The sequence below is a fragment of the Chrysochloris asiatica genome, unplaced genomic scaffold, assembly GCF_000296735.1.
Source record: "Chrysochloris asiatica unplaced genomic scaffold, ChrAsi1.0 scaffold00010, whole genome shotgun sequence".
Classification (NCBI taxonomy): Eukaryota; Metazoa; Chordata; class Mammalia; order Afrosoricida; family Chrysochloridae; genus Chrysochloris; species Chrysochloris asiatica.
The window spans coordinates 19083406-19103179 of record NW_006408528.1 but is presented as its reverse complement, the minus strand read 5'-3'; the positions used below and the strand labels follow the sequence as shown (position 1 = coordinate 19103179).

The 19774-nt window shown below is 37.5% G+C and overlaps 1 protein-coding gene across 1 annotated transcript in view; it reads left to right on the top strand.

The window, feature by feature from the left end:
- ZNF804B (zinc finger protein 804B) overlaps positions 1–19081 on the top strand; it is a 197846-nt gene extending 178765 nt beyond the window's left edge. The window contains exons 3-4 of the mRNA XM_006834396.1: positions 3546–3676; positions 15583–19081. Coding sequence (XP_006834459.1) covers positions 3546–3676; positions 15583–19081 — 3630 coding nt within the window. The remainder of the gene's footprint in view (positions 1–3545; positions 3677–15582) is intronic.
- Positions 19082–19774: the final 693 nt, after the last annotated feature.

Genomic DNA, 19774 nt, shown 5'->3' with positions numbered 1-19774 from the left:
TGTATGTGGATGGGTTAATTTCTGGATCTCAATTCTCTTCCATTGTTCAATGTGTCTTTCATTGTACCAGTACCAGGCTGTTTTGACCACTGGAGGCGTGTAGTAGATTTTGAAATCAGGGAGTGAGAGGCCTCCAACCTTGTTCTTCTTCTTGAGCAGTGCTTTGCTTATCCTGGGTCTCCTTTCTTTCCATATAAAGTTTGTAATTCTCTTTTCCATCTCGTTGAAGAATGTCACTGAAATCTGGATTGGGATTGCATTATATGTGCAAATTTCTTTGGGTAGCATTGACATTTTCACGGTGTTGAGTCTTCCTATCCAGGAACACGGTATGTTCTTTTGTAAGTCTCTTTTGTAAGTCCAGGAACATGGTATATTCTTTTGTTAAGTCTCTTTTGGTTTCTTTTAGTAGTGGTTTGTAATTCTCTTCTTATAGGTCTTTTGTTTCTCTGGTTACATATATTACTATGGCTATTGTAAATGATATTTCTTTCCTAATGTTTTTTTCAGTGCTCTCATTGTTACTATAGAGGAATCCAAGTGATTTTTGTATGTTGATATTATACCCTGCCACTTTGCTGAATCTTTCAATGATGTCTAGTAGCTTTTTTTTACTGAATCTTTGGTGTTTTCTATGTATAGAATCATATCATCTGCAAATAGAGAGAGTTTTATTTCCTCTTTGCCAATTTGGATGACTTTAATTACCCTATCTTGTCATATAGCTGTGGCTCATACTTCCAAAACAATATTGAAAAGGAGTGGTGACAAAAGGCATACCACTCCAAAATCAGCCTCAGCCTGAAGGCACACAGCTCTAGCTCCAGGAGTCAGCAAGCCTAACTCCCCCAATTAAGTGCCTGGAGGTACCCCACTGTACAGGCAAGCCTCCTGCCCAAAGTCACTCAGCTTTACTTGCTCCATGGACTGGGAAGTCCACTGCTCTGCTTCATGCTCTGGCTCTTCATTCCGCTGCAGCTGTTCCCCTGCCACTCCTCCAGAGTCTAATTTTCTGTCCCTGGGTCAAGGAGTTTCAATGCACAGAATCTCGGGACCCAAAAGACAAGCTACATTTCTGGCTGTTGTTCTTTGACTGTAGTGAGAGCCTCCCCTCTTGCTTCTGAGATGACTCATTTATGCTCACATTGCAGTGCCAAGTTTTTATAATAACAATTAACCCTGTTAATAATCAATACAGCTGAATTATATCATCTTATTGGCATCTTCCCTCACCTTCTTTCAGCCAGACCCATCAGGAAAATAAACATTGTTTGGTAGGAATTATAAGGACGATGGGTAGAAGAACCATATGAAATAATTCACTGCACCTCTGTTTCCAAGGCCATGAATCTTTATAGAAACAGACTGCCACATCTTTCTTCCATGGTGGATTCAAATCACTGAGCACTTAAACACTATGGCACTTATATATGCTAGTAATACAAAATTCAGTAAATATAATTGAGAGTAAATCTAAACATCTTCTGTTCTCCAAAGAAGCCATCTCTCTTTGACACCATTGAAGTGAATTTTATATGGATTCTTGTGAAGGCAGGTTTCCAAAAAGTCTCTGTCCTTTATTATTATTATTCAAATGAGAGTGAAGGATGTGTGATTAGGAGGGACTTCTAGCAAAGGTTATCCTTTAATATCACTAGGAAGACTGGTCTATTAGATCTAACAAGAACAACAGATGTCTTCTAGTGGATTCTGACTCATGATGACCCCAGGTGTATCAGTAGAATTGTATTCCATAGCGTTTTCAATGACTGATTTTCAGACGTAGATTTCCAAATCTTACTTATGAGGTGCCTCTGGGCATCTCAAGCCTCCATATTTTAAGTTAGTAAATATTCTAACACCTTAACATTTACATACTTTACCAATTCTAAAAGAAAAAAAAAAAAAAAAAAAAACTATAGCCACTGTTGTCTAGTCAATTCTGACTCATAGCCACCCTTTAAGACCGAGTAGAACTGTTTCCATAGGGTTTTAAAGCTATTCATCTTTATGAAAGCAGATTGCTTTGGTTCTCCCATGGAGTGACTATGGACTTGAACCACTGATCTTCTGGATAGCAGATGAGCTGCTTTGACCACTCCACTGTGCCACTGTAGAGGGGTATCAATCCTTTCTCTGTTTTTCTAATAATATATGGGCCATGCTTTTACTGCTTTAAAGAATTTGAAATATTTGTCAAAAATTTAATTCAGGTTCACTCTGTTGTTCTCCTTATCACTATTTCTATCTTAAGCACAAAACTCTTATTTTTGTGCTCAGGACATTTTCCCTGTGGAAGACTGGTCTCTCTCTCTCCCATTTTCAGGCACTTAGCAAAGATACAGTTACTTGACCACCACTGCCCATGAGCATGCTCTGTTTCGAGAAAGTAATGATAATGAAAAGTTTTGGTCTTTGTCCTACCAGGGGGAAATAACTAGCTACAGCATTAATACCTCACTTGGCACCATGGAGTTTAGCTATACTTGGGAAACATCTTTTATACTTGATTTAGAGAAATAAAAACAAAGTTGAACTAATTCAGATTTAAGACAATTTAAAATTACTTAGTTTGAGTAAAGAAAGACTAATTGTTAAGTGCACTTTGCATTTAGGATAAGCCCTTAATTCCAAGATGCTCATTTGATTGTGGCTTTTGCTCAATTTGTTCAATATCATTAGGTGTCCCTAGTGGCAGTTTCTGAAGTAGAAATCTGAACAGGTAATGAATAACAAATAATTTGCATGTAAGTCAATTGTTTTAGAGAAAGGGCTAATTAAAAGAAGTGATAGGTTAATTTAAATAAAACAAGGCTAAACCTTAAAACTGTGCCTAAATCCCTGAACTATTTTTATATTTCTGAATATAATATGTTGTTGTTGTTAAGTGCTGTTGAGTTGATTCCGACCCATAGTGACCCTGTATAGGGTTTCCAAAGGGTAGCCAGTGAGCTTGAACCACCGATCTTGCAGTTCAAATGACTTTGCAGTCTGGCACATTAGCCCACAGTGCCATACCAGGAATATAATATAGAAATCTGTATTTGATAAATATCTCTGCCAGAACAATGAATGAAGAATCACATGTAGAGTGTTGAATCAAATCTTTCACAGTTACAAATGCTTTACTAAATTAAGCTCATATAAGTGTATTTTACAGATGAGAGGGCTGGAATAAGTGCCTCATATAGTTTCTTTTCCCATCATACTCACTCATATATTGTACCTTTTTCCTATTTGGGATTCCTCAGACGCACAGATGGTTTAGGTTGTGTAGCCAGGTTGGTTCTGACAAGGACTAGGGTCCAGCACTGTGCCATACTTCTTCAGTGATTGTGACAATCTTTGATAAATAACCTAGTTAACAATTACATGTATCTCCTAAATTTGTCATGAAACAGAATGACATTGATGGGGACATTATTTTCACTCTCCTATCTAGACCGCTACCCTGCATAGGTCAAGATTTCATAAGAGCTCTTATAGATGGAAAGTAATATGTTTTTTATTTATAGTAGCTTTTCTCTTTTTCTTCTTTCCCACAGAGACTGAAAGAATTAAAGCAACGGGAATTTGCTCGCAATGTAGCCTCTAAGTCATGGAAAGATGAGAAGAAACAAGAAAAAGCACTCAAACGTCTCCATCAACTGGCTGAGTTAAGACAGCAATCTGAATGGTAAGCATGAGAGGTGATTGTAATAGTTCAAAACTCTCTTCAGCCTCTAGAGAAATTTCCATGATAAATTCACTCCATTCACTGTAACAAATTGTAATTAATCGACAGATACATTGAAAGGTGAGTATTCCTAATAGTTAAAGATTTATAAATTAATTACTTTTCGTATCTCATTATTTTTCCTTGTCGATAATGTTAATCTAATGTGTTCTTTAAGGAAATAGTCTAGGAGTGAGTCCCATTCCGTTGATTTAAATGGACAGATAAAGCTCTGTAGTAATTTATTTTAAGTTTTATAACAATAATTTTATAAACCATAATAATAATGTTTCATTTTGGGGTAAAACAAATCTTTTGTTCATTCTTTTGTGCACCCTTGGATCTAGAATAAATGTCATTATTGTTGTCTGGATGACAAACAAGATGTAATTAATGCAGTTAAATTTACCACACAGTGCTGTTTAAACAGATGATTATAGTATAACAAGCATTACACTAATACATTCTTGTGGTTGAAAAATCACAGCTTCACATAAGGTTGGAACTACTCAGTATTTCAAAGTGAAGCCATTCTTACCTGGAACTCAATTAACTTTGCAGATTGTAAATTCATATGAACACTAATGTAGTTAATTACTGTAGTTGACAACAACCTGGTGAATTGTAAAATTTATAGTTCTATGGCAGGATTTAAACCCCTGCTATTTACATGAAAAACAATATACAGTAAGCTTAGGAATAAATGGTTTGATTTTATTACCACAAATATTAAACCTCAAATTTGATTTCAAGCATGTAACTTTTTAAGCAGCAATTATGAGAAAATTAAAGTTAGTATTTTGCATGCATATGTTCGTGTATTTGCCCTCCCATCTTCAGGTAACTTAATTAACTTATAAAATATATAAAATAAAGTTGCACTATGGACTCTTATTTATTTTTAATATAAAGAGAAAATAAAGATACAAAAATGCTTGCTCTAAAAGTCTCATACAATTATAGAAACAGAGCCCAATTTTGGTATTGAGCTTTCTACCAGTCAACACAATGAGGAACTTACAATACTTTAAATATATTATTAATAAGATATCAGTCAGTTTTTATCAAAACAGAACTTGTAAAGAAAACCCCTACCATCGATAGGATAGTATTTGGGCACATAGGGGATGTGAACTCCAGAGTGATTAATTATAAGGTACAATAAATCAGATTATTAAAAATGAGGCCAGTCCCACTATGGAGAGAAACCCTTTCGATAGGTTCTTTACGGTCACACAACAGCAAATCTGAGAAGACTTGAACTTAATTTGTTGTTGCTGTTACGAGATTTTCACACTTCTACATCTCTACTCATCCATTCCATATTTTCCTCAGGAGAAATATGCAAAGCATCAGTAGAATCTCGGTGATGATGAGTTTATTTAAGTGTCCTAAGATAGCCTCAAAATTGAGAAATGCACTCTATGACGGCTTGGCATGACACTGTCTCTGGAAACCTAGTGGATCAAATATAAACAAAACCACATCTCAGTTGGTGTCCTTTGAAAAACAAGCAGGATGTTTAGGTTCTAATCCACCCACATAAGAGGGAAAAGACAAGTGTCCAGCTTTTCAAATACAGAATTTAGAAGCAGGAAAATGATTTCACTCTCCTCTATTACCTGCCATGGAGTCCTGGTGTGGCACTGTGAGTTAATATGCTGAAAGGTCATTTGAACCACAAGGTCAGCGATTCAAACTCACCAGTGACTTCCTTGAAACCCTATACAGGGTTGCTAAGAATCATAAATGGCTCCACGGCACTTAACAATAACAATTACTACCACATAGTTCAGGAATCCTGGTGTGACGCTGTGGGTAAATGCACCAGACTGCAAAACTGTTTGAACTGCAAAGTTGGCGGTTCAGGCTCACTACCTGCTCCTCGGAAACCCTATACAGGATCACTATGGGTTGGAACCAACTCAACAGCACTTAACAACAACAAACCACATAGTTCTGGTATAACAGCGTCAGATAAGCACTGGACCACAAGGTCAGCTTAAACCACAAGGATGGCAGTTAAAACTCAGCAGCTGCTCATGAGAAACCCTGTACAGGGTCGCTATGAGTTGGAAATGACTCCATGGCACTTAACAACAGTTACCTACCACCTACCCTGACCAACTGCTCTCTCCACTTATCCAGCTTCATGATCTAAGGAATTCACTTAATAGAATCGTCTTTTTTTTTTTTTTTTGCAGTCATTTATAATTGATAAATGAAGATAAGAAATAAAATTGAAGAAAAAAAATCATCTGTACACCTACTCCTTACTTATTGACTGTATTTTCACCCCACAATTTACATTTAGGATAATAATAAAACTTTGGAAATTTTTGCCCATCAACATGTACAAAAGCCAAGATCTCTGACTAGCAGACTCTGTGTATACCAGGGGAGGGACTGTCTGGCCGAAATACATATTGTTGTTGTTGTTAGATGCCATTGAGTTTGTAGTGACTCGTAGCGATCCTACAACAGAACAAATAACTGCCCAGTTCTGGGCTAACCTCACAATTATTGCCACAGTTGACTCCATTGATGCTGCCACTTTGCCATTCCATCTCACTGAGGGTCTTCCTCTTTTTCTGTGACCTTCCACCTTACCAAACATGATATCCTTCTCCAGCAACTGGTCCCTCCTGACAATATGTCCAAAGTATGAGAGAAGAAGTCTGGCCATCCTGGTCTCCAAGGAGCACTCTAACTGTGCTTCATCAACCACAGATGTGTTGGTTCTTTTGGCAGCCCAAGGTACTTTCAACATTCTTCACCATAACTCAGATGCATCAATTCCTCTGTGATCTTCCTTCTTCACTGTTCAACTTTCACATGCATATGAGGTTATGGAAAATACCATGGCTTAGGTCAGGCGCAACTTAGTCCTCAAGCTGACATCCTTGCTCTTCAACACTATAAGAAGGTCGTATGCAGCAGATTTTCCTAAGAGAATACATCATTTGATTTCTTGACTGCTACTTCCATGAGTGTTGATGGTTGATCCAAGCAAAAGGAAGTCTTTGACAACTTCAATCTTTTCTCCATTGATAAGAATGTTGTTTATTGGTTTTCTTTACATTGAGATGCAATCCACACCGAAGGCTATGTATGGTCTTTAATCTTCATCAGTAAGTATTTTAAGTTCTCTTCACTGTCAGTAAACAAGTTTGTATCATCTGCATATCACAGGTTATTGATGAAACTTCCTCCAATTCTGATGCCATCATTTGGTCTGGCCCTACCAAGGCAACGGCAGTCCCAGTCATCATAGTGTTGTTGTTGTTAAGTGCCTTTAAGTCAGTCTGACTCACTGACCCTGTATAGGGTTTCCTAGGAGCTGTTAGTGTGTTTGAACCATAAAGTAGGTTGTTCAAACCCACCTAGCTGCCCAGCACATTAACCCACAGAGACACACCAGAATGTCAGTCATTATATTGTTGTTGATGTTAAGTGCCACCGAGTTGGTTCTGACTCATAATGACCCTGCATAGGGTTTGCTAGGAGCCACTAGTGGGTTTGACCCATTGAACTTACGGTTCAAATTGACCTTGTGGTCCAGCGCATTATCCTGCAGCACCACACCAGGACTCCAATGACTTTATTAAATGTCTGACCAAATGTAGCAGGAACATTTTTAAGTTGATAATTTTGTATGGCCTGTGAATGTTATAAATTTTGGCAGAAAAAGATTCCCCACACCTGGTGTACACTTAGAAAGAAAGTTCACATTGCATGATAGTTCAGGACTCAGGAGGTGAGAGACAATGTGGTAGTATTCCTGAGCAATCAGCGGGTTAGATAGAGTAGCAGAGGGAGAGAGTGAGGTCAGTGTGGTAGGTCCTGGGTACCTACAGGGGCTGAGGCTGTTGCAAAAGCAGCCAGTGTCCTGAGGTGAGCCACCCTCTGGGTTGGGGAGGAAGCAGACGCTGGGGTCTGGTTCTGCCTCCATGTAATAGCAAGGATGGGCCAGGCTGTAATAAAATGAGTCCTGAGACAGGGCATTCAGGTATGTGGGGACTACGTCAGCTGATTAGTACAGGTGTAGCCCCTTACACTTCCTCAATGCACCTTCCTGGGTGAGCACAGATGAAGGAACAGCAGACTAATTGGGTAGGAGTAGGGTCAGCAGTTGAGTGACCTGTGACAGGTGCAGTAAGGGTAAGGACACAGGCTGGGCCCAATTCTCATGGTGTGGAAGGAAAAAAAAAGTATTGGATTGCCTATTTTCATGGGACATGGGGCTGTAGGTGTGCTAAGCCACCAGCTAGATCCTGGGGATACGTGCAGGCTAAGGACATTCAGGAGAATACAGCGGCCTATATACATCCCTCTCTTGACACTCAGGCCATCCTATCCATGGACAAGAAGCCCCCTGTTCTAGACCACGTCACCAAGAGCATTTCGGGATCATCAAAGGGATGAGCAAGGGCCATTTATCCTGACAATATGGTAAGAGCAAGGAAGGGGACTGGTGCTTGGTTCTAGAATACTGGATGGTCCTCCACTCATGGTGGCAATGGTGGCTGCCACCTCCTATTATGACCTGGGGGCAGCAGTGGCAAGTGTCCTCAACAGGGGCTTTCAGGGACCTTCACAGTAGAGGTGAGGGGATGAGATCATGTGTCCTCCATTTTTGCATAACTATCTGGTCTTTGAAGTCCTGGTGTGGGGCTGTAGGATAAGCATTAGACTGCCATCAAAAATGCTGACAGTTGGAACTCACCAGACATTTCTCAGAAATCCTCCAAAGGGTCACTATGAATTGGAACTAATTCAACGGCACTTAGCAACAACACAAACACCTGGTCTTTTAACCTAACCGTGGGGATAAGTGTGAAGTGGGTATACTTCCCCATCTGGGATTTCACTCTTTCCATTATCCATGAAAGGATTCTGAGTAAGATGACCCACATAACAAGAAGCTTTTCTCTATGGCCCTCCTGTATGACACAGGGATAGCAGTGACAAGAGATTTCAGCTGGGGCTTTGGAGGTGAGGGGATGAGATGATGTGTCCTCCTCTGATTTTGCATAACTGCCTGATCTTTGAAGTCCTGGTGTGGGGCTGTAGGATAAGCACTGGACTGCTAACCATAAGGACTGTGATTCAAACCTATCAGCCTCTCCCAAAAACCCCATATAGGGTCGCTATTGGTCAGAACTGATATGACAGCATTTAACAACAAGAGCAATGGAAAGGGGGATGAATTTATTGGTAGTGGGACTATCTGAATTAAACTAATGAAAAATATCAGTTTGGGCTGATCTATCCAACTATGTGTCATCCTCCATTTTTGTATAACTAAATGTATTTGGGGTCCTGGTGTGGTGCTGTAGGATAATCACTGGACTGCTAACCACAAGGTCAGTGGTTGAAACCCACTAGCCAGTTCTTGGGAACTCTATACAAGGTCGTTATGAGTGGGAACCAATTCTCTGACACTTGACAAAAATCCAACTAATCGATAGTTCAACTCAAGCTAGCTTCTCAGCAAGACCAGTTATTATATAGGAGAAAGGCACTCTCTGTATATAGAATTCTTCTATTATATATCAGTCTAACTTATACAGTACATCTTGAGCAGGATAATAGGAGAGTACACCATTTGAAGAAATCTTGTTACTTTCCTATATTTATTTTCTTTCAGAAAGTCTACTTTTTGCACAGGGGAAGAACTAAATTATATAATTCTTTAGTATTGGGATGAACAGCCCATTAGTAAAAAATAGTCACTTTTTACTAGCCATTATAATTAACAATCATTGCTGTTGTTGTTAAGTGCCATTGAGTTGGTTCCAATTCATAGTGACCTTGTATAGGGTTTCTGAGGAGGCTTGAACCACTGACATATTGCTCAAACTGACTTTGCAGTCTAATGCATGAACCCACAGTGCCACACCAGGACTCCAATTAACTATAGCTAGGTAAAAAAATTAAAATATGAAAAGCTAAAGAAAATTCTAAAAAGTGACATAATAATAATTTAAATATTATAAGGCATAAAATTATGTTAAAAATTAGAATTTAAAGCAACATAAAGAGAAAAAAATTTTGGATTTAATAAAATAGATTTACGGTAAAGGAAATAAAAAATTATAAAGCAACAAGAAGAAAAGTTTAAATCATGAAAAAGAGTTATAAGAAATTAACAATACAATGTTACATTTATGAAAACACTATAGTCATAAATGTAGATTGGAATGTAGTGAAAAAAGAATTAAGGGCAGAAACCCAAATATAATACAAAAAACGTTAAGAGCAAAGTGTTTTAAAAATATTTAAAAGAATATTAAATGAAGAAGTTTGCACATTAGAGAGATAAATTATAAAGTAAAATAGCAATAGAGAACATTTAAATTAACATAAATCAAAGCAAGAAAATGTTCTAAACAGGACCCATATGATATAATAATTGTAAATATCATTAAAGAAAGTTTACATCTATTTTTCTTTTTTTCTGAAACACACAAGAATAATGACCACAAGTGCATATATCTGTATACTTCCCATCAAACTTCACTGAATGGCCAAGAAAATATATATGAAAATAATAACGATTTGCATCATAATGGAGCTGGGTGGGGAGGGCAGGGGAAAAAGGATGACGACATTATCTACCAAACTTTTGGAATAATTTCTGATGAGTTTTGTGCAGCTGTAACCAGAATGCCTACATTCCTGGAGATGGTAACCTATTACAGAGCTATAAACCCAAACCAAACTTACTGCCATGGAGTTATTCCTGACTCATAATGACCCTGTATAGAGTTTTGAGGCTGCAAATCTTTACAGAGCAGAAAGTCTCATCCTTCTCTGACAAGCTGCTGTTAGGTTTGAATTACTTACATTATGGTTAGCAGCCCAGGGCTTATCCTACAGTGCCACCAGGGTTTCAGCTCCGGCTTAATCCTTGGTATGGCTACAAATATTAAAAAAGAATCTCTTGACACTGAGGTAAAGTTGAGTGCTGCAACTGTTAAGGACCCCAAAACAGAAAACAACAACAGAAACACACATGAAAAAGCCCACATCAAAACTGTGCACAGAAACATTTCTACTGTCATAAACACATGCAAGAAGAATGCCTACACGGAAAATTGCTCACAACAAAAAATACTCATACATACAAAGTACCTAGCTGCTAGTCATCAGTGCACAAGTGCCAAGTGTGTGGTGTGCCGATATTAAGAGGTATGGTGACTCCAGAGTGTCTTTTTCCCATTGCATCAAGGAAAAGATGTTATTACGCTCCAACGTACTAATTCAGTATTTCAATTTTTTATGTTGTTGTTGGTAGGTGTCATTGAGTTGGTTACCACTCGGTGGTGACCTTATACACAACAGAAGGAAACACAGCCTGGTCCCGCGTCAGCATCACAATCTTTGTAAAGCTTAAACCCATTGCAACTGCCACTATGCCAGTCCATCTCGTTGGTTATCTTTTTTTCCCAGAACCCTACACTTTAACAAAGGAGCTCTGATAGTGTAGTGGTTACGAATCGGGCTGCTAACCTCAGGGTCAGCAGTTCGAAACTACCAGCTGTTCCACAGGAGAAAGATGAGGCTTTCTGCTCCCGTAAAGATTTACAGCCTCAGAAACCGTGTACAGGGTCACTGTGAGTCGGAACCAACTCCACGGCACATCACAACAACAACAACACTTTAACAAGCATGATGTCTTTCTCCAGGGACTGCTACCTCCTGGTAATAGGTCCAAAGTATGAGAGGCAAAGTCTCGCCATCTTGGTTTCTAAGGAGCAGTATGGTTGCACTTCTTCCAGCACAGATTTGTTGATTTTTCTGGCATTCCACGGTAATTTTAATAATCTTCTCCAACGTCATAACTCAAAAGCATCAATTCTTTTAGTCTTCCTTAGTCATTGTTCAACTTTCACATGCATATGAAGCTACTGAAAATACCATGGCTTGGGTCAGGTGCACCTTTAATTCCTCAAATTGACGTCTTTGTCTTTGAATACTTTAATGAGGCCTCCTGAAGCAGATTTGCTTACTGTACTACGTGGTTTAATTTATTGACTGCTACTTCCATGAGTGTTGATGGTAGATCTGAGCAAAAAAATTGAATAACTTTGTTATTGTTAAGTGCCATCAGCTAGGTTCCAATTCATAGTGACACTGTACAGGGTTTCCAAGGTGAGTCTGAACTGCCAACTTTGTGGTTCAGATTTTCCTTGTAGTCCAGTGCTTATCCTACAATACCACACCAGGATTTCTTAATAACTTTAAAAACATATAGTTCAGTTATTTCAATAAAAATTTTCATCCTTGCACTCCATTTTGTTGTTGTTGTTGTTGTGAAGTGCCGTCCAGTTGGTTTCAACCCATAGCGACCCTGTATAGGGTTTCCGAGGAGCAGTTGGTGAGCTTGAACCACTGACCTTGCAGTTCAAATGGCTTTGCAGTCTGGCGCATTAGCCCACAGCTCCACACCTGCACTTCACTTTAGATGGACATAATTTAGAGTTTATTATTTGATAATATTGTGAATATGAGAATTTTTCTCTGTGAAACTTTTTTAGTGTGAACAATTTTCTATGGGTGCGTTTTTGTGCATATTTAGGACAGTGGAATTTTTTTCTGCATACAATTTTCACGTGCATTCTTTTCATAGAACTTTCGGGACCTTGTTTTACTATCCTCAAGCTACAGGAGCTAAATGTCCAATAGCATTGTAAGAAACTTCCATACTTTATACTTTGTTCTATGCTTGAAAGAACTATTCCATAACCTATGCACTATCTTAGAGTGTTCCTCCCTATTTATATTAAATATGCCTTCAAACCTCTCTCTAAAGAGCATGAGAACCTGGTTTAAAATAAAAAAAGACAGATACCAATGTCATGAATGAGAATTAAAAGAAAGTTCTCATTATGAAACACTTACTGTAAAGAACATAATGCAGTTTTGGAAAATCTATATAATTAGTTTCCACAAGACTTAAGGGAACACTGATATCATGAAAGCTGAAGCTACTAATTCCTGAAAAGAAGCAAATCTCAAACCTGTAAAGATGAAACAGTGGCTAAAATTATTGTAAATTAAAATTCATATAGGCATAGTAAAGAGATGGGATGTTATAAAAAGTGGAATTATATTTAATTAACTTCTCTCTGAACTACAATGTAAGACTAAAGACACTGAAGTACTGTGATGAACCTAAAAACCTATAAAAATATATTCAGGAAAAGCAATAAGTTTAACATACAAATTCCACTACAAAACTTAGGTAGGGAAGAAACAATAATAAGCAAAATCATAGAAGAAAATGCATATAAACTGGAAAAAAAGCTAACTTGAAGGTAGCCAAAAAGTATTAGTGAAAATTGTTGTTGTTGTAGTTAAGTGCCATTGAGTTAGTTTCAACACAGAAATCCTATGCATAGCACAATGAAACACTGCCCAGTCTTGGACCACATTCATAATTGGTGCATTTGATCCCACTGTTGCTGAAACTATTTCAACCTATCTCACTGAGAGTCTCTCTCTCATTCACTGACCCTCTTCTTTACCAAACATGATGTCTTTCTCCAGGGACTGATCCTTCCTAATAGCATGTCCAAAATTGTTGTTGTTGTTAGGTGCTGTCAAGTTGATTCTGACCCACAGTGACCCTATATAGCGTTTCCAAGGAGCAGCTGGTGAGCTTGAACCACCAACCTTGCAGTTCAAATGGCTTTGCAGTCTGGCGCATTAACCCACAGTGCCACACTAGGATTCCATATGTCTGAAGCACAAGAGGCAAATGTCCAAAGTACAAGAGGCAAAGTCTTCCCATCCTTGATTCTAAGAAGCATTGTCAGTGTAATTCTTTCAAGACAGATTTATTTGTTCAAAATTTTAGCAGTCCAGGATACTTTTAATATTCTTCTCCTACACTAAACTCAAATACACCAATTCTTCTACAGGCTTCCTTATTCATAGTCCAACTTTAACATGCATATGAGGCTATTTAAAATACAATGGCTTGGGTCAGGCTCACCTTAGTCCTAAAGTTGGTATAGTCTAAAGAGATAGCCTGTAGTAGATTTGCCTAATGTCACATGTTGTTGATTTTTTGTCTGTTGTTTTCTTGAGCATTGACTGTGGATGTAAGCAATATTAAGTCTTTGACAACTTCAATTCTTGCTCCATTTGTCAAGATGTTATTTATTGGTCTAATTGTGACATTTTCATGTTCTTTACATTGAGGCACAATCCGTATTGAACACTGAATTCTTTGATATCCATCAATAAGTATTTTAAAGCCTCTTTGCTTCTAGCAAGCAAGGTTATATCATCTGCATATTGTTTGTTATGCAGGTTGTTAAGGAGTCTTCCTGCAATCCTGATACCGTATTCTTCTTCTTATAAACCAGTTTCTCTAATTATATGCTCAGCATACAGATTGAATAAGTATGGTGGAAGGATACAACTATGGAACACAGCTTTCCTAATTTTAAAACAATCGGTGTCCCCTTGTTCCGTTCAAACAACTGGACTATATAAAGGTTCTGCATAAACACAATTAGGTGTTCTGGAATACCCATTGTTCACCATGCTTTCCATAATTTGTCATGATCCACACAGTGGAATGCCTTTGCATAGTGAATAAAACAAATGTAAACATCTTTCTGATATTCTCTTCTTACATCAGATTCATCTGATGTCACCAACAATAATCCTAGTTCCACATCCTCTTGCGAGTCTGACTCGAATTTTTGGCAGGTCCCTGTTTATACATTGCTCCAACCATTATTAGTAGAAAATACAAAACCAAAATAAATCAAACTGTAGCTCTGTTAATGAAAAAATATATGTATGTATGTATATTTCCTTCAGTGCAGGCAATAGATTCTTCTTACTCATGCTGACCTCATCTATTTCAGAGTATTTTTTACTCAAACAATATATTTCTGGATCATGATTTGAAAATAAGATCATAAATAGTAAATGCAAACAAGGATCATTCAAGCATAGAAGAAAATAAAAGGAAAGTCAGTTCAAAACAAACAATAAGATAAATAACGCTATTTGTATTCCCTTTACCCTAAGGAGTCCTCTTTTCATATTAGAGGTGTTATAGGTAGACGTTAAAGGGCCATATAATTTTAAAGAGTTTTATATGTGTTGACATTTCTAGCTTTCTGCTTGAATTACTAATAAACCTTTGTAGAAGAAAGAATCTTTAAAAAAAAGCTGCTGAAAGGTTAAGATACTATGGTGCCCAAAAGATAGAAAGAAAATATTTCAGTGAAAAGAAAGCAAAAAGTAAAGATTTCAAAAATTTAGAAGCTATCCAAATGGCTTGTAAATGTGTGTTACTTTATTATGCATTTATTAAAATTAAAGCCAACTTAAGGACAGGTCACAAGGAAAGACTACCGTTTTCCAAAATTAAACAAACATGAGACAATTTTAAAGTTGAGGAATCAAAAATTATCAAACGCAAAAAGTTAATGAAAGAAGCTTTGTACTTTGTACAATGTTCTTTGAAAGTACATTTTGATTAAATTTAATTTCTTATTTCATATGAAAGTACTGATGTGAAAACTGTGAAATATGTATTCCAAAGAATTCATAGCTCTGGAGGATATATATTGTGATGTAAATGCAGTATTGTTTTCTTTTGCAACACTATGTTAAGAGATTCACCTGCTATTCTGTTTTGTTAATTAAAAAAAATATACTTAAATGATTCATTTTAGAAATAGCCACTATGAAGATAAGGTGTGTTGCATAGGCACACTAAAATGACTATATTACAGTAGATACGATTCATAAATAGTATCATTATATGAAATGTTCACATATATATAAGATTTCAAGCAGTGTCTTAATCATTTAAATATTTGTTGTATTTTCAGTGTTTCTGGAAATGGACCAGCATACAAAGCTTCCAGGGTTACTATAGAAAAGCATCTCCAGCAGGAAATTTCCCCAATTAAGAATGGCAGAAAGGCATCTTGCATGAAGAGTGCTCTTCCCCTTAAAGGAAAAACTCTCCCCAGGAATACTTCTGAAAAACAAAGGTCTGCCATGCCAAACAGACACCAATTAGTAACTGACAGACGTTATTTGTTTGGAAATCGGATTCCACAAACATCTCCAGATCCAAGCGATGTTAGTCACAGGACAGGAGTATCATTTTCTTTTTCCAAAAAAGTACATCTAAAATTAGAATCTTCTGCATCAGTTTTCAGTGAGAACACAGAAGAAACACATGATTGTAACAAGTCACCCACTTCTAAAATAAACCATACTACAGAGAAATGCCAGTGCTGCACATTTGTAAATGAGGATACAAACCTCACTAAGGAAAAAGATGTAAACGTTTCATCAAGCCATCTGGAAAGTGTTTTAGACTATAAGTTCCCCATAAGCTCTAATATTTTGCAGGACAAAAATGACTCTAATGATGAGACACTAAAAGATCCAATTGGCATTCATGCTTCGTTCTCTAAATCTAACATTCATCTTTCAGATGTGGATTTTACACCTTCCAGCAGAGAGAAAGAAACTCAAAACACATTGAAGAATGATTCACAAAACCACATTAATCATCCATGCCAAGCAAATGCTTCCTCCAACCCACCAAACATTTACAAGCACAGTGATGCCAGGATATTTGAATGTCTGGATGAGTTTCGTTCAACAGAGCCAAGTGAACAAAGAAATACAGTGCATCTGAATCCCAGCCACAGAATAGAGAACAGAGATAAATCTTTAAATAAAACAGAAAGAGTTAGCAAAAGTGAGAAAAGGCTCATAAGAGAAGCGTGTCTCCATGATGTGAAGTCTAAACCTTTACCTTTCCTTCATGTACAAAGCAAAGATGGCCACACTAATCTTCAGTGGCCTACAGAACTTTTGCTCTTTACAAAAACACAACCCTGTATCTCCTATGGCTGTAATCCATTGTATTTTGATTTTAAGCTTTCTCGGAACACAAAGGATGGCCATGACCCAGAAGACTTAAAAACAGAATTGAGTAAGAGATTGTGTGAAAGAAAGACTAAAAGAGAGAGTCAATCCTCAGGTTTAATCCAAGACCAACAAAAAGTGATCCATGAAGATAATCAATATCTAAAACCAAAGATGATTAAAATTAACACAGATTGGGAAAATTTCCAAAGTAAATATAATTTGGACTACAATGATTCTGAGCCAAATATGGACAGACATAATTTTAGTACAAGTGATTTGGATATGAAAAATCCTAAAGTGCCTGCTTACCTTGAAATCTCACTAAAGAATTATGTTGGAAATAAGAATAAAAGAGATAACAAATTGAAGGAATCTTCAAGGATCCATTGGCAAAACTGCCAGAGGGTAGTTCTAAATAATGCAAATGAGAGTCTGTCTTTTACTCCCTACATGTCTAGGACTAAAAAGAAGCATAAACTCATCCCCTGTGATGCTTATTCAGAATTTGAAGATGGAAATCAATTCAGTTGGGATTCTAGTTCTTATGCAGTAGGGGGTCACAGTGAACATGGAAAGGACTTCAGTACCCTTTTCAATAGAGGTAATTTGCTCTACTTTTGTAAAAGAGAACACAACCCAGTTGAAAGGCACAAACGGAAACGCAGAAAGCACAACTGCCTCTCTTTACCTAATGAGACAGTAATGAGTGACTGTCCACAGGCTGAAACACAAAGAGATAGGAACTGCCAATTGTGGGCATCATTTCAAAATGAAAAGCACTCCAAACATAGAGATGGTCACTGCAGAGAAACACATAAACTGAACAAAAGTCAGCACCAATTCACAGGGCCAAAATTCAGGAGAGTCATCCATTGTGATGCTAGTTCACAGATTTCCTGTGCTGGAAGCAGTGAAGAGTCATCTAATAGCCAGGGACTTCAGCACAGCATATCCAGCTCTTACTCAAGAGAGAAACTCAGTCACCAAAGCAAACATGAAAGAAGTCACGAGTCTTTGGACAACCCTCATATTTGTGATCTGGGAAACGCAAAATCCATGCACTACAACTCTGGGACTATTGGCCGCCTTCTAAGAAACTGTTCCAGTGGCCCTTCTGAAATGACAGAGTTGAACATGATAGAAAGAGAAAGAATCCCTCTAACAGCCAAAAGCCTTTTAGAAAGAGTACAAGTCAAGAAGTGTCACGAGGAAGCAACCACTTTTGAGGTCTCTTCAAACAGCTATAAAAATGAATCAGAGTTTCATTCACAAATTCAATGCACAATTCAGTTTGTCCCATCAGACTGTAACAGACCAGCATTGCCTCAGTCTGAAAAACTACAGAACATAAGAAAAAGGAGAAATAATGAAAGCAGTGCTGTTCTCAGGACTCCTGAAAAAGAAAAAGTTAAGAGTTCACAGATGAGCAAGTCTAGTGTTTTAATGGATGCTGATTGCGATAATCATCTTTCTCAAGGTATCATTCATGTAGTAGCAGAGTCTCAGTCACCAAACATAAAGAATCCAACAGCAAAAGAACAATCACAACCTTTCATTGGTGAAGTCCGACCTTTTATTCAAAGCTGCGACACAGTACCAAATGATTTCCCTGGTGCTTTACCATCTAATAGATATACAGGTGTTATCAATTCCACAGAGACCAAAGAGGACCAAATAAATCTAGAACTGCAGGATGTAAGCATGCATATGAATTGTGTAGAGAGGAATATAAACTCTTGCTATGACAGAACTGTGGAGAAGCATGACAACGTAGAAGATGGATTAGAAGTGTGTCATAAATCCATCTCTCCCCCTCTAATTCAACAGCCTCTAATATTTTCTCCTGATGAAATAGATAAATACAAGCTCCTCCAGCTACAAGCCCAACAGCATATGCAGAAACAGCTCTTATCAAAGCATCTTCGAGTTTTGCCTGCTGCAGGGCCAGCTACCTTCTCTCCTGCCTCAACTGTACAGACAGTTCCAGTTCACCAGCACGCTTCTATAACCACCTTCCACCACACATTTCTGCAACATTTCGCTGTTTCTGCCTCCCTGAATTCCCACAGCAACCACCTACCAATAGCTCATCTGCATCCTCTTTCACAGACACATTTTACTCCCATCGCTTTTTCACCTCTGACTCCAGCCGTCATTCCTACACATCCCACTTTCTTAGCAGGTCACCCAATGCATTTAGTCACTGCTGCCCCTTTGCATCCCTCCCACATAACACTTCAGCCACTGCCTCCCACGGCATTTATCCCTGCATTGTTCAGCCCTCACTTGAATCCTGCCACAGCTTCTATCATCCACTTGAATCCTTTAATTCAACCAGTGTTCCAAGGTCAAGATCTTTGCCATCATTCTTGTGCCAGCCAGATGCAACAGCTAAATGGAGTGAAAGAGGCCTTAAATGTGTCAGCTCACTTGAACTAGTAGGTGTCAAAGCCCTTCTTGTGGATAAATGGAAAGAATTATCACTATCTGAAAAAAAATGATATCTTTAAACTCATATATCTGATCATTATAATGTTTAAAATATTGATGCCAATTCACTATGTGACCTTTATATAAATATGAAAAGAATTGCCAATACTGAAGAAAAGTATTTTAATTTGTATAAATAATAGGACAAATTTTAAATTATGTTTTGGATAAGTAGAGGGAAAGAGATTGAAGAATTATTTTGGATGAGTTCTCAAGTAATGTTATAAAGTGATAGCAGAAAACATTCAGGCAGAGCATTAATATTACAAAGAAAACTCAAATGGATATAAGACCCTATGTTTCAGGTATTTCTTGAGTGAATGGATGAATGAATGCACATTTGGTTTTATTCATTAGATAATAAAAGTGTGGTGAAATAATTCAGTCAGTTATTTAAGTGGGTAGTTATTTACTAAACCTTCAATTAATATGGCCCATTTATATATTTCCATAGGAAATAAGAGAATGATAAGAATTTTTCTGGTTAATTTGGTTGAAAACCACAGTTCAATTAAAAAAAAAAAATCCTTACATAGATTGTATTGTTTAGTTTCTGTGAATTGTCAGATTATCTTAATTTTATACATATCGCTATGTCAAAGTAGTTTTATAATTATAAGAAAATGCATCACCTAGGTATTA